This window comes from Oryctolagus cuniculus, chromosome X (genome assembly GCF_051225735.1).
Source record: "Oryctolagus cuniculus isolate XC-2025 breed Fujian yellow rabbit chromosome X, ASM5122573v1, whole genome shotgun sequence".
Lineage (NCBI taxonomy): Eukaryota > Metazoa > Chordata > Mammalia > Lagomorpha > Leporidae > Oryctolagus > Oryctolagus cuniculus.
The window spans coordinates 12,254,568-12,271,089 of record NC_142888.1 but is presented as its reverse complement, the minus strand read 5'-3'; the positions used below and the strand labels follow the sequence as shown (position 1 = coordinate 12,271,089).

The window sequence follows — 16,522 nt, the reverse complement described above, 5'->3', positions numbered from 1 at the left end:
ATGGAGTATTGAAGTCTCCCAATACTGTTGTATTGGAGTCTAAATCTCCCTTTAAGTCCCTTAACATATCTTTTAAATAAACCAGTGCCCTGTAATTAGGTGCATATATGTTTATAATAGTTACATCTTCCTGTTGAATTCATCCCTTAATAATTATATAGTGCCCTTCTTTGTCTCTTTTATCAGTTTTTGTGTTAAAGTCTAATTTTTCTGATATTAAGATGGCTATGCCAGCTCTTTTTTGGTTTCTGTTGGCATGGAATATATTTTTCCAACCTTTCACTTTCAGTCTGTATGCATCTTTGTTGGAAAGATGTGTTTCTTGTAAGCAGCAAATAGATGGTTTTTGTTTTTTAATCCATTCAGCCAGTCTGTGACTTTAACTGGAGAGTTGAGGCCATTTACATGCAATGTGACTATTGATAAGTAGTGACTTTGCCCTGCCATTTTTCCCAAGATATTTCTAATACATATTTTGAACTTGTGGGGAGCAACTCGGACTAGACTAAGTTACTGGAATTAAGACTTATTCTATGCATCTGCTCTCCCACAATATGGCGATGAGAAGGGAGAAACAGCTTCTACTCAGCTGCCTCCAGTTCAACCAATAAACTGTAGGACCTGCTCCTGATTGGAGGAGAGCAGCGTACTCGGCGTGTGGGCAGCCGAGTTGGGATTGGTGGAAGAGGACTATAAAGGAGGAGAGAGACAACATGCACCAGGGACATCTATCTGAAGGAACACCTGTGCAGCCCCCGAGAGAGCCGGCCGGCGGTGTGCCGCTCCCCCGCGGAAGTGGGGAAAGTGGCCAGGGGGAACCGCCCTGGGGAGCGACAGATCTTTCTGTGATCTTTTACTGAGAGATTTTCTTCCTTTATCTTCTTTCATATTCATGACCGTGTTTCTGTGTTTCTGTGTGTAACACATCTTTAAGCATCTTTTTGCAGGGCTGGATGATTGGTGACAAATTCATTCAATTTTTGTTTGTTATGAAAAGTCTTTATTGAACCTTCATTCACAAATGAGAGCTTTGCAGGATATAATATTCTGGGCTGGCAGTTTTTTTCTCTTAGTACTTGGGCTATATCTCACCATTCCCTCCTAGCCTGTAGGGTTTCTGATGAGAAGTGTGCTGTGAGTCTAATTGGAGATCCTCTGAAAAATTTTTTTTCAGAGAATATAAATCTATAGTTTTATTAAGACAAAAACTGACAGTGTGCTATGAAGTTTACATTTAAACAAAGTTTTCACAGAAACCTAACACATGCCTACAGAGATTTTTACAATGCAGCTCTAGATGCAGGTCTAGACCATGTCAAGAACTGATGGATCTTAGGAATCAAGACGGAACATCTTGGGTCTCAGTTAATTCTGAGGATAAAAAAAAAAAAGGTTTGGTGTTTTAAAGTAAACCACTACCCCAGTATGAATGATTATTCTTCTCCTGAGACCAGGGCTTCTGAAATTCAACCCTTGAATGGTTTCAATGAAACTTGTGCTGTCAGTGACTGAACCCTGCCACCCATGGTTTCGGAGTTCAAAATTCAAGGCCGGCACCGCAGCTCACTAGGCTAATCCTCCACCTTGTGGTGCCGGCACACCGGGTTCTAGTCCTGGTCGGGGCACCGGATTCGGTCCCGGTTGCCCCTCTTCCAGGCCGGCTCTCTGCTGTGGCCAGGGAGTGCAGTGTAGGATGGCCCAAGTACTTGGGCCCTGCACCCCATGGGAGAGCAGGATAAGTACCTGGCTCCTGCCATTGGATCAGCGCAGTGCACCGGCCGCAGCGCGCCGGCCGCGGTGGCCATTGGAGGGTGAACCAACGGCAAAGGAAGACCTTTCTCTCTGTCTCTCTTTCTCAGTGTCCACTCTGCCTGTCAAAAAAATAAAAACAAAAAACAAAAAACAAAAAACAAAAAACAAAACAGAGTTCAAAATTCAATATAAACCAGAGGCTTCAAGAGTTTGCTACCTTAAGAGTATGGGTCCTTGTTTTTCTGTACTCTGCCATCTCTTGTACCACTCTCTTCCCCTCTTCCAATACCTCAGCCAGTGGTTTGGATGATAAGCTGATACAACTTCATAATTGGAAAAGAAAGTGTATTCTTGTCTAATTTCAAGAATTAGCACCTCTGAGACAGAATGCTCTATCTGCCTGTGTACATTCTCCCTCCCCAGTCAGTATGCATCTCCAAAATGGCAGCTTTGGTAACTTGTGAACTGGCTTAGTCCTCTGTGGGGGACATTAAGCTCAGCCAGGGAACACCTTGGCTTACAGGTTTCAGGCATTCACAGCTTTTAAGCAGTCTCTCGCAGTCCCCATTTATGGTGTCAATGACATTTTTTTGAAAAAGGTAAAATATCCTGGACATAGAAATGAATCTTCAGTTAGTTGTTCTCTCTACTGTTTCATCATTTCCCCAATCAAGCCCCAAATTTTAATCAAAATGATCCAACCCATTTGCCTTTCTCCATATCCCATCCCTCCTACCCCTAAATATTACACCAGTAATAGCCAAAAACTACACACATGCTACGCTGTAAAAACGCAGAGTTAATGTGGGGAGCAACTGGGAGCAACTCGGACTAGACTAAGTTACTGGAATTAAGACTTATTCTATGCATCTGCTTTCCCACAATATGGCGCTGAGAAGGGAGAAACAGCTTCTACACAGCTGCCTCCAGTTCAACCAATAAACTGTGGGACCTGCTCCTGATTGGAGGAGAGCAGCATACTCGGCGTGTGGGTAGCAGAGTTGGGATTGGTGGAAGAGGACTATAAAGGAGGAGAGAGACGGCATGCACCAGGAACATCTAAGGGGAACATCCGAAGGAACACCTGTGCAGCCCCCGAGAGAGCCGGCCGGCGGTGTGCCGCTCCCCCGCGGAAGTGGGGAATGTGGCAGGGGGAACCGCCCTTCCACGGAGGTGGAAGGGACGGTAGCCAACCCGGGAAGGACCAGCAGCAAACCCGGGGAGGGCCGAGCAGACGAAAGAACAGCGCAGGGTCCTGTGTCGTTCCTCCACGAAGACGGGGAGTGACATAATGGTACCGTGACTCGGATATGAAGCCTAGGCAGGGTTTAGTGTCGTTCCTCCACGAAGAGGGGGAGCGACATAATGGGGCCATGACTCGGATAGGAAACCTAGGAGGGAAGAAATGGAAGAAGTGGAAAATACCGGAGAGAGAGACTAGAAGAGCCTAGGGGAAAGCCGGACGGAAAAGGTGCCAGAAGAAGCTATTGAAAGCCTAGGCATAGACTTGGATACGGACTGTGGGAAAGAAGTTAGGATTTAAAGTGAAAGCAAGAAGAAACTTAGACTCAGATACGGACTGCAGGTTGAAAGTGAAAGTGAAACCTATAAGAAACTTAGACTTGGATACGGACTGTGGGGAGAGGCCAGGAGAAATGAGGGAGGAATATTGTTGGAAGAAAACTTAGGGAAACATACCAGGTAGAGAAAAATGTTAGGGAGGATGAAGCCGCGAGTGCAGGCCGAGGTGGAGACGGAAGCCATCTTGGAATTCTTCAAGTCAGCCCGGGGAGCAAGAGGCAAAGATCTGGAACCAGAGGCAGAGACGTGGGCCGCCAGGTTGGAATTCGCCAGGTTAGTCCGGGGAACTTGGATTGAATGCTAGTGGTGGAGACGTAAGCTACGCTGTGTGACTCGCAGAAGCCGCCGCGTGCAGAGAGAGCACGGGGCGTGAATAGATAGGGAACGCAGGGCTGGCGCGAGGCTGTGGTTCGGACGCGAAGGGGCGTGGAGACCGCGGAGTGTGTGCGCGAAGCCGAGCCGTGCAGAGCCGGGAGCCCGCCGGCGGGGCGAGGCACCGGGAAGCCGCGCAGAGCCGTGAAGCTGCCGCGGGGCGAGGTGCCGAGAAGCAGCCTCGGGGCGGGCGCCGGGAAGCCTCAGGGATAAGAGAAACAGAAGTTTAGAAGTAAAATGAGAGAAATAGGAATGTTGGAAGATAGAAGTAAAATGGGAGAAATAGGAATGCCCGGAGATAGAGAAATAGAGAAATAGAAAGGCCTCCCCACAACATGGCAATGAGAGAGCTTGGATTCGGTCTGCCTGATTAGTGAGGCGATGAGCACCTGCGGGCGGCTAGCAGCTTATGCGCCGCAGGTCACTGAAGACAGGCACGTTATCAACACCAATAAGTCTCCCCACAATACGGCAATGAGAAGGCTTGGATTCGGTTTGCCTGATTGCTAGGGCTTGTAAGCACCTGCAGGCAGAGCAGAGCATGTGCTGCAGGGCACCGAACACAGGCACGCATCAGCGCCTAAAAACCTCCTCACAACATGGCGAAGAGAGGACCCGGATTCGGTTTGCCTGATTGATAGGACTTGTAAGAACCTGTGGGCAACTCTAGCAAGCAGAGCAGTGTGTGCCGCGGGGCACCGAAGACAGGCGCGTATCAACGCCAAAAATAAAAAGAAAGGGGGATCTGTGGGGAGCAACTGGGAGCAACTCGGACTAGACTAAGTTACTGGAATTAAGACTTATTCTATGCATCTGCTTTCCCACAATATGGCGCTGAGAAGGGAGAAACAGCTTCTACACAGCTGCCTCCAGTTCAAAATAAACTGTGGGACCTGCTCCTGATTGGAGGAGAGCAGCATACTCGGCGTGTGGGTAGCAGAGTTGGGATTGGTGGAAGAGGACTATAAAGGAGGAGAGAGACGGCATGCACCAGGAACATCTAAGGGGAACATCCAAAGGAACACCTGTGCAGCCCCCGAGAGAGCCGGCCGGCGGTGTGCCGCTCCCCTGCGGAAGCGGGGAATGTGGCAGGGGGAACCGCCCTTCCACGGAGGTGGAAGGGACGGTAGCCAACCCGGGAAGGACCAGCAGCAAACCCGGGGAGGGCCGAGCAGACGAAAGAACAGCGCAGGGTCCTGTGTCGTTCCTCCACGAAGATGGGGAGTGACAAGTTAACACTATTGGGAAGAAGGCTGTGGGTTGTGGAGTTGCTCTTTGAAGGCCTACAGTATCTTTTTGTTCTCCCACACACCCAATTCTGCAAGTTTTGTCCTTCATAGAAGGCCCTTTGCTTCTCTCAGCAAAGCACAGAACGGGCTGCCTTGAAACACTTCTCCCCATTCCCCTCCACTGGGATGGGTGTGTGAACTACATAGCTTGGAACAGCTTAAAGCACTTGGGCTGCTGCAGGGCACAGAAACTATACTGGCTCTTCAAAGGACATCTTCTCAAGCCACCTCTATGGTGTCAAGACAAGTAGAACTTCTTCCCTCCTCACTTGAAACCCACAGTTGGATGTGACGGGGCTGGTACTCAAGAGACTTAATTCTTGTCATCTTTTTGTCGTCATCTTCCGAGGGATAGGAGCGCCACGTCAGCCTTTCCTCATAGAAGGAAATGACAACCTGTGGGCACTTGACATTGGCTTCCTTGGCAGGGACCAGGTCGGCCTCAGAGTTTTTCCATTTCATCAGGAACGTGAGTTCTCCACTTGAGCCTGTAGCTCCAATGATCCGTTCCGGCTCCAAACCCCAGGCAAAGCCTCATGGCTTTTCTGACTCTTCTTTCTTCTTCTTTGGTTTGCTCTCTTCTCCCTTACCTTCAGAATCAGAATCAACTTTGCGCTTGCCTCCCTCTGACTTATCTGTCTCATGTGCTGTTTTCTGTGACTGCAGAAACTCAGCAATGAGGTCAGGACAATCCAGATTCTCTTCTGGTTCCCATGTATTGTCTTCATCTGAGAAACCTTTTCATTTCAGGAGGTACTCCACTTTGCCCTTTACAACTCGACGGTCAAGAACTTTTTCCACCACATATTCCTCTTCCTCCTCTTCTAGCACCTCCTCCACTTTCTTCTTGTTTTGTTTTTTCCCCATAGTGCCTGCCAGCTTTCTGGTATAAAGGGTGACGCTGCTCAAAGCAGCACCCAAGAGCTCAAGGAGAATCGGGGTCACACTACTGGCGCGTCGCGTCGGGCCGGCTGGGGGGAGTGGCGCCCAGAAAGCAACAAGCCGGGTGGCCACAGTCGAGCCCCTCACTGAAGCGGCGTACCGCAGGCCCCGGCCAACGGTCCTCCCCTCAGCTGAACTAAAGAGCCTCGCACTCTGCGCTGCCTGCCATCTGCCGATCCTCTGAAATTAATCAGGTGTTTCTCTCTTGCACATTTTAGAATCTTTATGTTTCACTATGGTGAGTTTGATTACAGTGTTTCCTGGTGAGGATATTTTCTGGTCATGTTTATTGGGGGTTCTATGTGCTTCCTGTACTTGGAGGTCTATTTCTTTCTCCAAACCCGGGAAGTTTTCTCCTAGTGTCTCACTAAAAAGGCCTTCTAATCCTTTCTCTTTCTCCATGCTTTCAGGAACTCCCAGAACCCGAATGTTGGTTTTTTTAATAGTATCCTGTATATTCCCAACAGTATTTTTTATATTTCTAATTTCCTCTTCTTGTCTTTGGTTTGAATGTATACTTTCCTTTGCTCAGTCTTCTAAGTCTGATTTTTTTCTCTTCTGCCTCACTGATTCTGTTTTTAAGGCTCTCAGCTGCATTTTTATTTGTTGTATTGTATTCTTCATTTCATTTTGATTTCTCTTCAATATCACAATTTCATGTTCTGTTGAATTTTTCATTTCATTTTGATTCCTCCTTAAGATTTCTATTTTATGAGAGAGATTTTCTTTTCTTTTCTTTTCTTTTTTTTTTTTTGACAGGCAGAGTAGACAGTGAGAGACAGAGAGAAAGGTCTTCCTTTTGCTGTTGGTTCACCCTCCAATGGCCGCCGTGGCTGGCGCACTGCAGCCGGTGCACCACGCTGATCCGAAGGCAGGAGCCAGGTGCTTCTCCTAGTCTCCCATGGGGTTCAGGGCCCAAGCACTTGGGCCATCCTCCATTGCACTCCCGGGCCATAGCAGAGAGCTGGCCTGGAAGGGGGGCAACCGGGACAGAATCCGGCGCCCCGACCGGGACTAGAACCCGGTGTGCCAGCGCCACTAGGTGGAGGATTAGCCTATTGAGCCACAGCACCAGTCGAGAGATTTTCTTTCATGTCCTGCATGGATTTCAGTAGTTTGAGCGTTTGTTTTTGATTACTTCTAAGTATTCTTATAATCATTTTTTGAGTTCCATTTCTTGCATTTCTTCTATCTCGTTATCTTCATAATCTTGTATTGAAGTGTAATGTTGTCTTGGGAGTGTCATGTTGTCTTCCTTATTATTGTTTCTTGGGTTGTGGCATTTGTTGTTTGGCATTTGTGGAGATACTTGTTGGTTTCTTTTTTTTTTTTTTTCCTGCTGTGGCAGCTTTTCTCATTGTACTATGATTCTGTAGATAAGTGGACTGTGTGCTTTCAATGAATCTCTAGAGGCTTCTTGTGGGTGTGGCCAGAAAGCTCCGTTCACTTCTTCAGTGTTAAGGTCATGCCTAAGGTGACACACCCAGGTTTGGCATGCTAAATCTTCTGTCTTTTTAATCAGAAGGGACATAATTCTACTCAGCTAAGCTCTTCTCCTCAATGGCGAACAGTGCCTTTGCACTAGCCCCAGTCGGTATAATATTCATCTGCTCTGTCCCAAGGAGCACACAGAGGATCTGTGCAGTTCTTCGTGTAAGCTCAGATTACCCTGCAATGTCTCTCACCGGGTAGCCAGGGCTGCCCGAGCTTGTGGCATCTCCCCTGAGATGATGTAATGTCTCTGCCACAGTGTGCGTTCTCCCACACACCCTCAGTTTTTTTTTTTTTTCTTACAGTCTCGGTTCTGAAGCTCCACACATTTACTAGGTTTTAGTCTGTTATTACTCCCCACCAAAGTCAGGTTTCTCTGCTTGGCTGATTGCAGGGCACAGACACGAGGTAGTGCAGTTGTTATGTATGGCCAAAATGGTGCCTTCTCTATTGGTTTGTTGTCTTTGTAAGGTGATTGGAGAGAGAGGATTGTGTCTGTATCATCCCTTTTATTTTTTCTCATCTCTAGTTAGGTGGTGCACTTTCCCCCACAGGGCTTCAAACCTTGTTCCCTCTAGGCTCTTCCTGCTGCTTTTCTGCCAGTGTCTCGGGCTACAACGGTCTCCTCACACCTCATATTCCAGGGCTGGTGTGGAGGCTCTCGGCATCTGGGGTCCTGAGCTGTGGGCACCCACACCCTCTGTATAGGTCCACGGTATACCTCAAATTACAAGAGTTTTCTCTGCCATTCTTTCCCTAACTCATCCCTGAGACTACACTATCTCCACTAGTACAAACTGTCTTCTCCTGGACTAAATCAGTAAGCTCCCTCGCTATTCTGCCATCTTGAAACACCCTCCAAGCTAATATATTGACATAAAATTTTTCCTTCACTTGTTTCTAAGCTGAGCATTTCAAGATGTAAGTGTTTTACATTTACAAAACAGGACTAGGAATTGTCATTATAACACAGAGGAGTAAGCTGCTACCTGCCAGATGCTAGCTAGCATCCCATATAAGTGTGCTGTTTCACAATCAAGCTGTTCTGCCTCTGATCTGGCTCAGTTCTAATATACCTGTGAAAGCAACAGAAAATGACTCAATTAGTTGAAACCATGCCAACCACATGGGAGACCTGGTTGGAGTATATGAGTCCTAGCTTGAGAATGGCCCAGCCCTGGCCATAATGGCCACTTGGGGAATGAACCAGAGGATGGGAGATTTCACTCTTCCTCTGTCTCTTCCTCTCTGTCAATCACTGTGACATTCAAATAAATAAAATGCATCTTTAACAAAACAAGACACTAAAGGAAATGAGGAAAACCGAGATGGGTAATTTTTTTTTTAATGTTGCATTAGCCCAACCCTTGGTCTGTGAGATTCTTCCCCATTTTAAAGGCAGCTCCTGTCATGGTGGCTTAGGTTCTCTTCTGGATAGCAAATGTCCTTGGATTTGAGTAGGAGTGAGGAAGCAGCTGGACATGTGCATGACCTGAGTCTGGCTCTGGCAGTAGCTCCTGGGGTGGCAGCAGTTCCGACTCGGGCTCTCTCTTCCTGATCTCGCAAAGCCTCTTCATACTGGGATGGGAAGGCAGTAGGCACGGTGTCACGGGCCTTGGCCACAAACTCCAGGACTTTCATTTTGCTGGTTTCAGCATGGGCTTTTGGACCCCACAGGAATTCGTAGCGTGCAGGATCAGTGTCAGGCAGCCTCCGGTACTCCAGGTACTGCAGCCTCACTAAATCCTTGGTGATGAGCTTCCTGGGCTCTCCGTAGATGAAGTGCTTCCTCCCAGCATAGATCCGCATGGTGTTCAGGAATTTCCAGACGTCTTCCTCGGTGGCCCGGTTGCCCTTCATGAAGATCACACCCAGGAGAGTCATCAGCAGACCGGTCTTGGGTAAGCCCCTGCCAGGGCGCACCCTCCCATTGTTGGGCAGTTTGAGTTTGCTGACGAGGTCATAGGATTGACAGGTTGAGTTGATTTCCTTCACTTCCACCGCAAAGAGAGCCTCAATGCTGCGAGAGGCTCCCTGGAGGATTTCTGCAAACAGGTGTGGGCACTTGGTGTTAACCACCTTCAGCATGTCTGCCTTCATGATGGGCTGTTTCATTTTATACTTGTAGAGCAGGAACTGCTCCAACAAATCCACCTTCGTGGCTAAAGCATCACTGTGTGATCTGTCAGCGGAGGGTGTGACCCCCGAGGAAGGTGGCTGTTGCTCTTCCTCGCCTTGGCTGTCGTCACCCTCATGAGGTCTTGTGTCAGGAACACGTCCAGAAGTCGTGCTGGTGGAGGGAGGGCTGCTGGGTCTTGGGGGAGGGGTACCTGACACAGCAGCAGATGAGCTCCGTGGAATGTCCTCAAGAACAGGAGAAGAAGAGGAGGGCTCTTCTGCCAATTCGGTCCCTCCCTGAGCTGCCCTGTGAGCCTGGGGGTCCTGTCCAGTATGGCGACTTTTCTTAGGGGCACGGCCCTTGCGCTTATGAGCCCGAGGCATGATGATGTCGTCAGGGCCAGCAGGCGGGCGTGTGCAGACTAGGTGAGGTGGACTCCCTGGAGAATGAGGTTGAGAGGGTGTGTGTGTGCCTTCACCACGGAAGTTCCACCACGGCTATTAGGAGAGCTACATTTGCAGTCGTCTTTGAGGGACCTGCTCTAGGAGAACACGGGGCTCGTGTGCTCGCCGGGTCAGCCTGTCCTGTGGGCAGCCTGTGGAAGAAGAAGGCGTGAGTCTCGGGCTGAGCCTGCCACGCGTGCTTCAGGCACACTGCGTGACAGCCGCACAGGCTGCCGGTCTGCTGAGTTGAGAGGACCTCGTGATTCACACTCAAGACCGTCACATCAACAGATGACAGGTCCTGGAAATCATTCCCTCTGCTGATCTGAATTGGATTGCTCAACCCTCCCTGGAACCCCCAGAAGGGAAATGAAGGGCGCTTCCCATCCAGGTGCTTGCAGTGCTGACTTGTCAGTAGGGAATCTCCTACCCTGACCTCTTTGGATTCCCTAGTCTTCATTCTGGGCCATTGCACTTGCACAAGGGTCCTGGGACCCCCATGCCGTTTGGTGAATGGTGGCTGCAGACTCAGGCTCTCGTCTTTCAGAGCCCTAATGTAAATAGTGATTGGCAGCTTCTGCTCCACAACCCTGCCCCGTGGCTTTCAGGGCAGTGACCAGACTCTGATGGGCCTACTATTTGGTGGTGGGAGTTGCCCTCAGTATTTTTTGAGCCCACCTGCTTTGAGGCCTGGCCCCTCATACTGAGTACAAAGTCATTCTGAGACCCTCTGCCCACCCCCAGGACCGAGAGTCTTCTCATCCCGTCATACGTGTCCTAGGTGTGCTCAGGCTGAGGGCGAAGACTCCGTGATGGTTCCACTGTTATGGAGGGTTGGCTCCCTTAGTCCCCAGGGTACTCACCTTGGCCTTTTCAAACACTTGCGAATCCTGCAACTGCCAAGTTGAGGCCACAGCCCTTGGACTGAGTCCCTCACCCTCTGTGACGTCATAGGAGGAAGTAAGTATGTCACATCCTGGCAACAACGCCCTGGTGTCACAGATCTGCCCGCAAGTGGGGGAGGGGCGAGTGGTCCTGTCAGTTCTGAGGGGCAGGGCTTCCTGTGTCCCCCTCACCCCCCCAGGGGCCTCCTTTTATCTGCTGGTAGGGCTGGGCCTCCTCCATTTGCTTGCTTAAGAAACCTCCCAGCTGGGACAAGGACCTCACATCCTTGAGAGGCTGCTTGCTGAAATCAGCCTGACAGTGCTGCCCAAGGCTCCCAGCATTGATGGCAGGGCCAGGCTCTGGGTCAGCTCACTGTTGAGAATCTGCGGTCCCCTCAGATGACGTGCACTGCGCTATTCCCATCTGCAGTCTCCTCTTCTTAACCTCTTTTTCAAGTTTATGTCTTGGGGAGTATCTCCCTATCCTCCTAACATAGGGTAGCTGCTGCAGGACTCAAATTATCTGGGCAGTGGTGGGATCCTTTTCTCACAATTTGCATTATTGAGGGCATTTCCAAACAGTAGGTGCTCAATTAATGCCTGGAGAATCATAATAAAATTAAAATGACATCTCTGAGCAGGAAGTCCAATATAATACACAAAATTTGATACACATGTTAAGAAAACAAGCCATATCCAAGTGGGCACCATTTAATTTCAAAAGAGCCCTAGTGTTGTTTAAGCATTTTGCGATTCTGTTACCCTGTCGTGTTCTTACATGTTTCCATGAATGTACCTATCCCGTTGCTGTGTTTTCTTATTCTATGGTTAATCAAACACACACACACACACACACACACACTAAAGGTCTTTCGATTTATTCAGAAACAGCAAAACTCTTTGTCATAAATCTGAGAAACAGTCATGAAGGTGTGATCCATGAGATTCAGAAACAGACTTTGCAACAATGTAAGCTTTGAATGAACAGGAATAACATTTGAAAACAGGGGAATAACATTTGAAAATACCTATTTTGTCGCCTCCAGCCTCTGTTAGTTAGAGCTTTGACTACCCTCTTCCCACTAAGTGAAAAATGCTGCTCAGACCTCATTAGGTGTGGGAGGACCTGCGGGACTTGGCCCTAGAACCCACCCTGGACCTGGCAACCGTGGAGGCCCTGGCTACAGCTTGCAGTTCTGCTCTCTCTTGCTCATCTCTTAAAGCCTCCTCATAGAGATCAGGGTAGCAGCGAGGGACAGTGTCATTGATCTTGGCCAAAACTTCCAGGACTTTCATCTTGGTAGTTTCAGCATGTGCTCTGGGACCCCACACGAATTCATAGACTGGAGGACTCCTAAAGCGCACCTGACGGTACTCCAGGTAATTTTCCTGCACCAGATCTTCGGTGATGAGCTTCCGGGGCTCCCCAAAGATTGAGTGCCTCCTCCCAGCATAGATCCCCAGAGCATTCAGGAACTCCCACATCTCCGCCTCAGTGGCACGGTTGCCCTTCATAAAGATCACAGCCAAGAGTGTCATCACCAGCCCTGTCTTGGGCAGCACCCTTTCCCCACTGACCTCATCCTCACTGGAGAGGCTGAGCTTGTTGATAAGGACATAGGAGCGACTAATGGGGTCGACTTCCTCCAACTCGAGGCCAAAGATCAGCTCAACACGCTCAGAGGTTCTCCTGAGGATCTCGGGGAAATGCTTCTTATACTTTCTCTTGACTACCTTCAGCATGTCTGCCTGCACGATGGGCTCTCGCTTTTTATACTTCTCCATGATGAACTGCACCAGCATACTCGCCTTCCTGTTCAGAGGATCTCTGAGGGAGACCTGGGAAGAGCCTGCCCTATAGCCCTCATCTACATCCGAACTGGCATCAGAACTCCCTGCCTCAGGAGAGCTAGACGCTCGGCCTCTCAGACCCCCCTGGGCAGCGCAGGATCTAGGGGAGCTTGGGGGAGTTCCCTCACGAACGGGAGAGGAGGAGGGAGACTCTTCTTCCTCTTCCCCAACGGCATGGGCAGCCTTGGCACCCTGGGCCACACTGCGGGTCTGCTGGCGCTTCTTGCGAGCTCGGAGCTTGCTCTTCTGTCCCCGAGGCATGACCACTGCAGGCGGCAGAGGGCTGGCAGCAGAGCGGGCAGGGCAGGCACCTGGATGGGGGAGAGTGTCATCGTGTGAGCACTGAAGTCGAGGTCCTCACCTCGTCCATGGTGGGAGCTGCGAGTGCTCCCATCTGCTGCCCGGAGGCTTCCCCTTCACCTCAAGGCTCTCACCTCCCATGGACTTGGAGTTCGGCCATGAGGGGCAGCCTCAGCCTGATAGAACTGCCCTGGAGTCTGTCTCCAGGGCTGAGAGCAGGGGCAGGTCAGGAAGCTCAGCTCCCGCATTCAGGAGCCGCTGTTCAGTCTACCCTTAACTTCCTCCCCTTGGCCACCACTGTGTCTCTTTACTTGAGACCCGGCCCCTCCCGCCAAGGTCAGCGCTTACCTGACAGGCAGCCCCGGGAACCGAGTGTGGACCTCTTGGTCCCACGTGCGCGGATTCTGCAAACTGGAAAATGCAAGAGCGAGTTGGGGTCTTTGGGGTTCCGGAGCTGCCCTGGAGGAGCCCCAGATTGTCTGTCCTCAGGCTAGCTTGTGACTCTTCCCCGACCAGAAGCCTCCACTTGGCTGCTATCCTTGAGGAACTGGGCGGCAGTGGGGTCAGAAAGACGTCTATGCCCGGGCTTCCCCAGGGGACAGTAAGGAAGGATTCCAGGGTGCCTGAGTGCCGCGCTGCGTGAGCATGGTCCCGGCACTCAGCAGGGCCCTCAAGCTGATTGTGCCCACGCTGTGGAAATCGTGCTCTGCTGGCCTGCCGCCTCCCCCTGCAACTGAGCTCCCACACCCCGACTCTCTGGAGGAGACTACGCGGGCGCATCGGAGTCCTCAGACTCAGCGGGCCCTCCCAACGCAAGGTCCGGGGTTCCGTGTAGCGCCGTTCCCCGGCCCAGCGGGTCCTGGACCCTCGCCCTGCCTCTGCTCTTGTGGCTTCAGCGCCGTGGGTCCCCCAAACCCTCAAGTGTCCCGAGGATTCCCTTCCTTAGCTGCAGAGGCCTGGGCTAACCCCTTCAGCGAGCCGAGTCCAACCCTGGAGTAAGCCTTTATTCCCTAGGCCGCCATGGCGGAGAGGGAGCGGGAGCAGGCCGGGTGGGGTGGGGGTGGGGGGTGGGGCGGGGGTGCTGCAGGGCCGAATCCCACCCGGGCTCTGGGCGCGATGGGCAGATTTCTCGTGCTTTCTCTTTCTAGGGGCAGGGATTGTGGGTTTCGGCGGGGTGGTCCCCACACTTGTACGCCAGGTAACGCGCCGACACACCTGAAGAGACCTGTGAAGATGCCTCAGATAGAGGCCGCACCTCTCAGGGCAGCACCCCCCAACGGCCTTTTAGGCGGAAGTGGGGGTGGCCACTTCCGGCCACGCCCTCTGGCCCCTCCCCAGGGCGGACAGGGCGGTGCTCTTGGCTGCAATTCCTTCCTTCCTTCCTTCCTTCCTTCCGGGGAGGGAAGTGTGGAGCGGTTCCGGGTTCCGGGTTCCGGGTTCCGGGTTCCGGGATCCGGGTTCCGGGTTCCGGGTTCCGGGATCCGGGTTCCGGGTTCAGGGTTCCGGGTTCAGGGTTTGGGGTTCAGGGTCTCAGGTGGGGCGTGGTCCCAGAGAATTCCAAGCATGCTTTTGTTGTCAGGCAGCTGGGCCCGAGGCTCCTCTCACAGCTGAGCCTAGCCGGCCAGCCTGAGACCCTGAGCTCTCATTTTCTTGTGGGCGCACCATTGCAAGTCCAGTGGAGCCCGAGCCCTGCGGTGACGTGTGGGTCCTCCCGAGGCTGATGGGGGAGGTGTGCGGCTTTGTGGGGTCCATCTTCGGGTGTGGATGGTACCCTCGGTTCTCTCGCACTGTATCATCTGGACTCCTCGTCGTGGGGGAGCCCCGCTTCTCTGCTGACGGGAGACCAGGCCTCGACCCACGACCTCCAGTACCTGAGCCACCTGCTGTGGAGTGCAGGTGCACCTCATGTGACCACCGCTCCCTGGGGCCTCCAGACCTGGCTGCTCTGGGTAAGTGGCTTAGGCTGTGGGAGGGCGGACTGGGAGGGAGCCAGTTTCTTTGGAGCTGTGCAGCCTCTGAGTTCTTGCTCTAGGTTCTCCTGCCCACTGCTGGAATTCGCCTTCTGATGGGAATCCGTCCCTTTTCTCCGCCCGTGCCAGCGAAATCCCCAAGGAGTGGGCGTGGGCGTGGGCGTGGGGTCTCCTTGTTGAGACAACTGTCTCTGTGTGTCCTTCTCTCCACAGGACTGGATGTTTCAAAACGTTCAGGGAAAAAAGTTCTACCTTTGTTACATGTGATAACAGAGATGCTTTGCTTGTAATGTGTTCAGTTCTTTATATGCTTTTTGATGATGATTAATGAGTCAGTCTTCATGCGGTTCCAAGCTTCCAGGTGGTTATGAGCACAGCGTGTGGACCTATAGTGCTAATTCGGGTGGCATTGGTGTGTTGATAGCCCACACAGTACGGGTGTGTGGGGTCTCAGTTGCTGTCTCAGAGTGCTTCAGTGCAGCAGGAGAAATGCCTTGTCCCGAGGCACAGTAGAAGAACGAGGGTTACTCATTCAAAGTGTTCTTCTAGCTGATAGTGAAGTCTTCCAACTTGTATTCCCTTCAGATTACGCCTTAACCACCCTCACTAAAGTTAAAACTCAATATAAACTTAGTATTATTCAGAATTTCATTTTTGTGTTAGTGTAATTGTAAATATAGTTTTACTTAATTTTATTGTTTGTAGAAAGAAAGTGTTTCTTTTTTCTTTTAAGTTAACATAATTATAGATGGGAATATTTATGGGATATAGTGTAATATTTCAACACACATGTACAGCATGTACTGACCAAATCAGCATGATTTGCATTTTAATCTCCTTTGCATTTCTTTGTGTTTGATAGCTGCTAGTTACTTTCTTTCAGTCTTTCATCAAATATATAAATTTTATTGTAAATTGTAGTCACCCACTGTGCTGTCAAACACTAGAACTTTTTCCTTCTGTGCTACTTTGTTTTCATACTGATTCTCCAACCTAATTCTTTCAATGTTTCCCTTCCTGTGCACTCTTCTCAGTATGTAGGATTCAGATCAACAGTTTTTGACTTCCACAGGTAAAAGAGAATATATGCTATTTATGATTTGTGTATGATATATAACCTAATATCCTCCAGTTCTATCCACTGCTGCAAAATATCAAGATTTCATTTTTTGTTATGGTTACCGTGATTAAAGTTTTCATTTTTCTTAACTCTTATTTACTTGGAACCATTGTTATGATGTGGATTGGCTATGCATTTCATCCAGTTTACAACAATGGTGGTAATGCCATATGTTTGTGTATTACTCTGTACTCTGTTGGGGATGCTTTTGTATTGCACCTTTACTGTGTTAATTGGGGATTTTACAAAATGGAAATTTCCCCATAGTGTAAGTTCACTGAAAGTTATTATCATGAACCACTTTTGAGTGTTTTTTTTTTTAAGAGATGTTTTCTGTTACACATGATCACATACTTTTTCAGTAACATAGTGATTTCCAGTTGACAGGATTTTCTAATGTGATTTCAT

The 16,522-nt window shown here is 50.1% G+C and overlaps 3 protein-coding genes and 1 pseudogene across 7 annotated transcripts in view; 1 reads left to right on the top strand and 3 right to left on the bottom strand.

Annotated features, from left to right (window-relative positions):
- Positions 1-5,213: 5,213 nt before the first annotated feature.
- LOC100348684 (chromobox protein homolog 1 pseudogene) lies at positions 5,214-5,931 on the bottom strand (annotated as a pseudogene).
- A 2,904-nt stretch (positions 5,932-8,835) lies between these two features.
- Positions 8,836-9,929, bottom strand: LOC138847492 (melanoma-associated antigen B5-like). The gene is given in 2 exon segments (XM_089324677.1): positions 8,836-8,976; positions 8,979-9,929. Coding segments are annotated over 2 exon segments (1,092 nt in total).
- A 1,787-nt stretch (positions 9,930-11,716) lies between these two features.
- On the bottom strand, positions 11,717-14,356 carry LOC138847489 (melanoma-associated antigen B1-like). The gene is made up of 3 exons (XM_089324837.1): positions 14,240-14,356; positions 13,373-13,435; positions 11,717-13,035 (listed from the first exon to the last, which is right to left on the bottom strand). The coding sequence occupies exon 3, from the start codon at positions 12,983-12,985 to the stop codon at positions 11,984-11,986; it is 1,002 nt and encodes a 333-aa protein (XP_089180963.1). The 5' UTR covers positions 12,986-13,035; positions 13,373-13,435; positions 14,240-14,356; the 3' UTR covers positions 11,717-11,983.
- A 478-nt stretch (positions 14,357-14,834) lies between these two features.
- Positions 14,835-16,522, top strand: part of LOC149119557 (uncharacterized) — a 61,579-nt gene continuing 59,891 nt past the window's right edge. Inside the window, exons 1-2 of one of the 5 annotated variants that reach the window (XR_016228379.1) lie at positions 14,845-14,973; positions 15,057-15,649. The gene's annotated coding sequence lies outside the window, so the exon portion shown is untranslated. Of the gene's footprint in view, positions 14,974-15,056; positions 15,650-16,522 lie in introns of those variants that run through there. The other 4 variants (XR_016228376.1, XR_016228378.1, XR_016228377.1 and 1 more) reach the window with 4 other exon arrangements.

Bases quoted from the DNA above. Each gene is read 5' to 3' on its own strand.
- LOC138847489 (XM_089324837.1), bottom strand. From the start codon at position 12,985: ATGCCTCGGGGACAGAAGAGCAAGCTCCGAGCTCGCAAGAAGCGCCAG.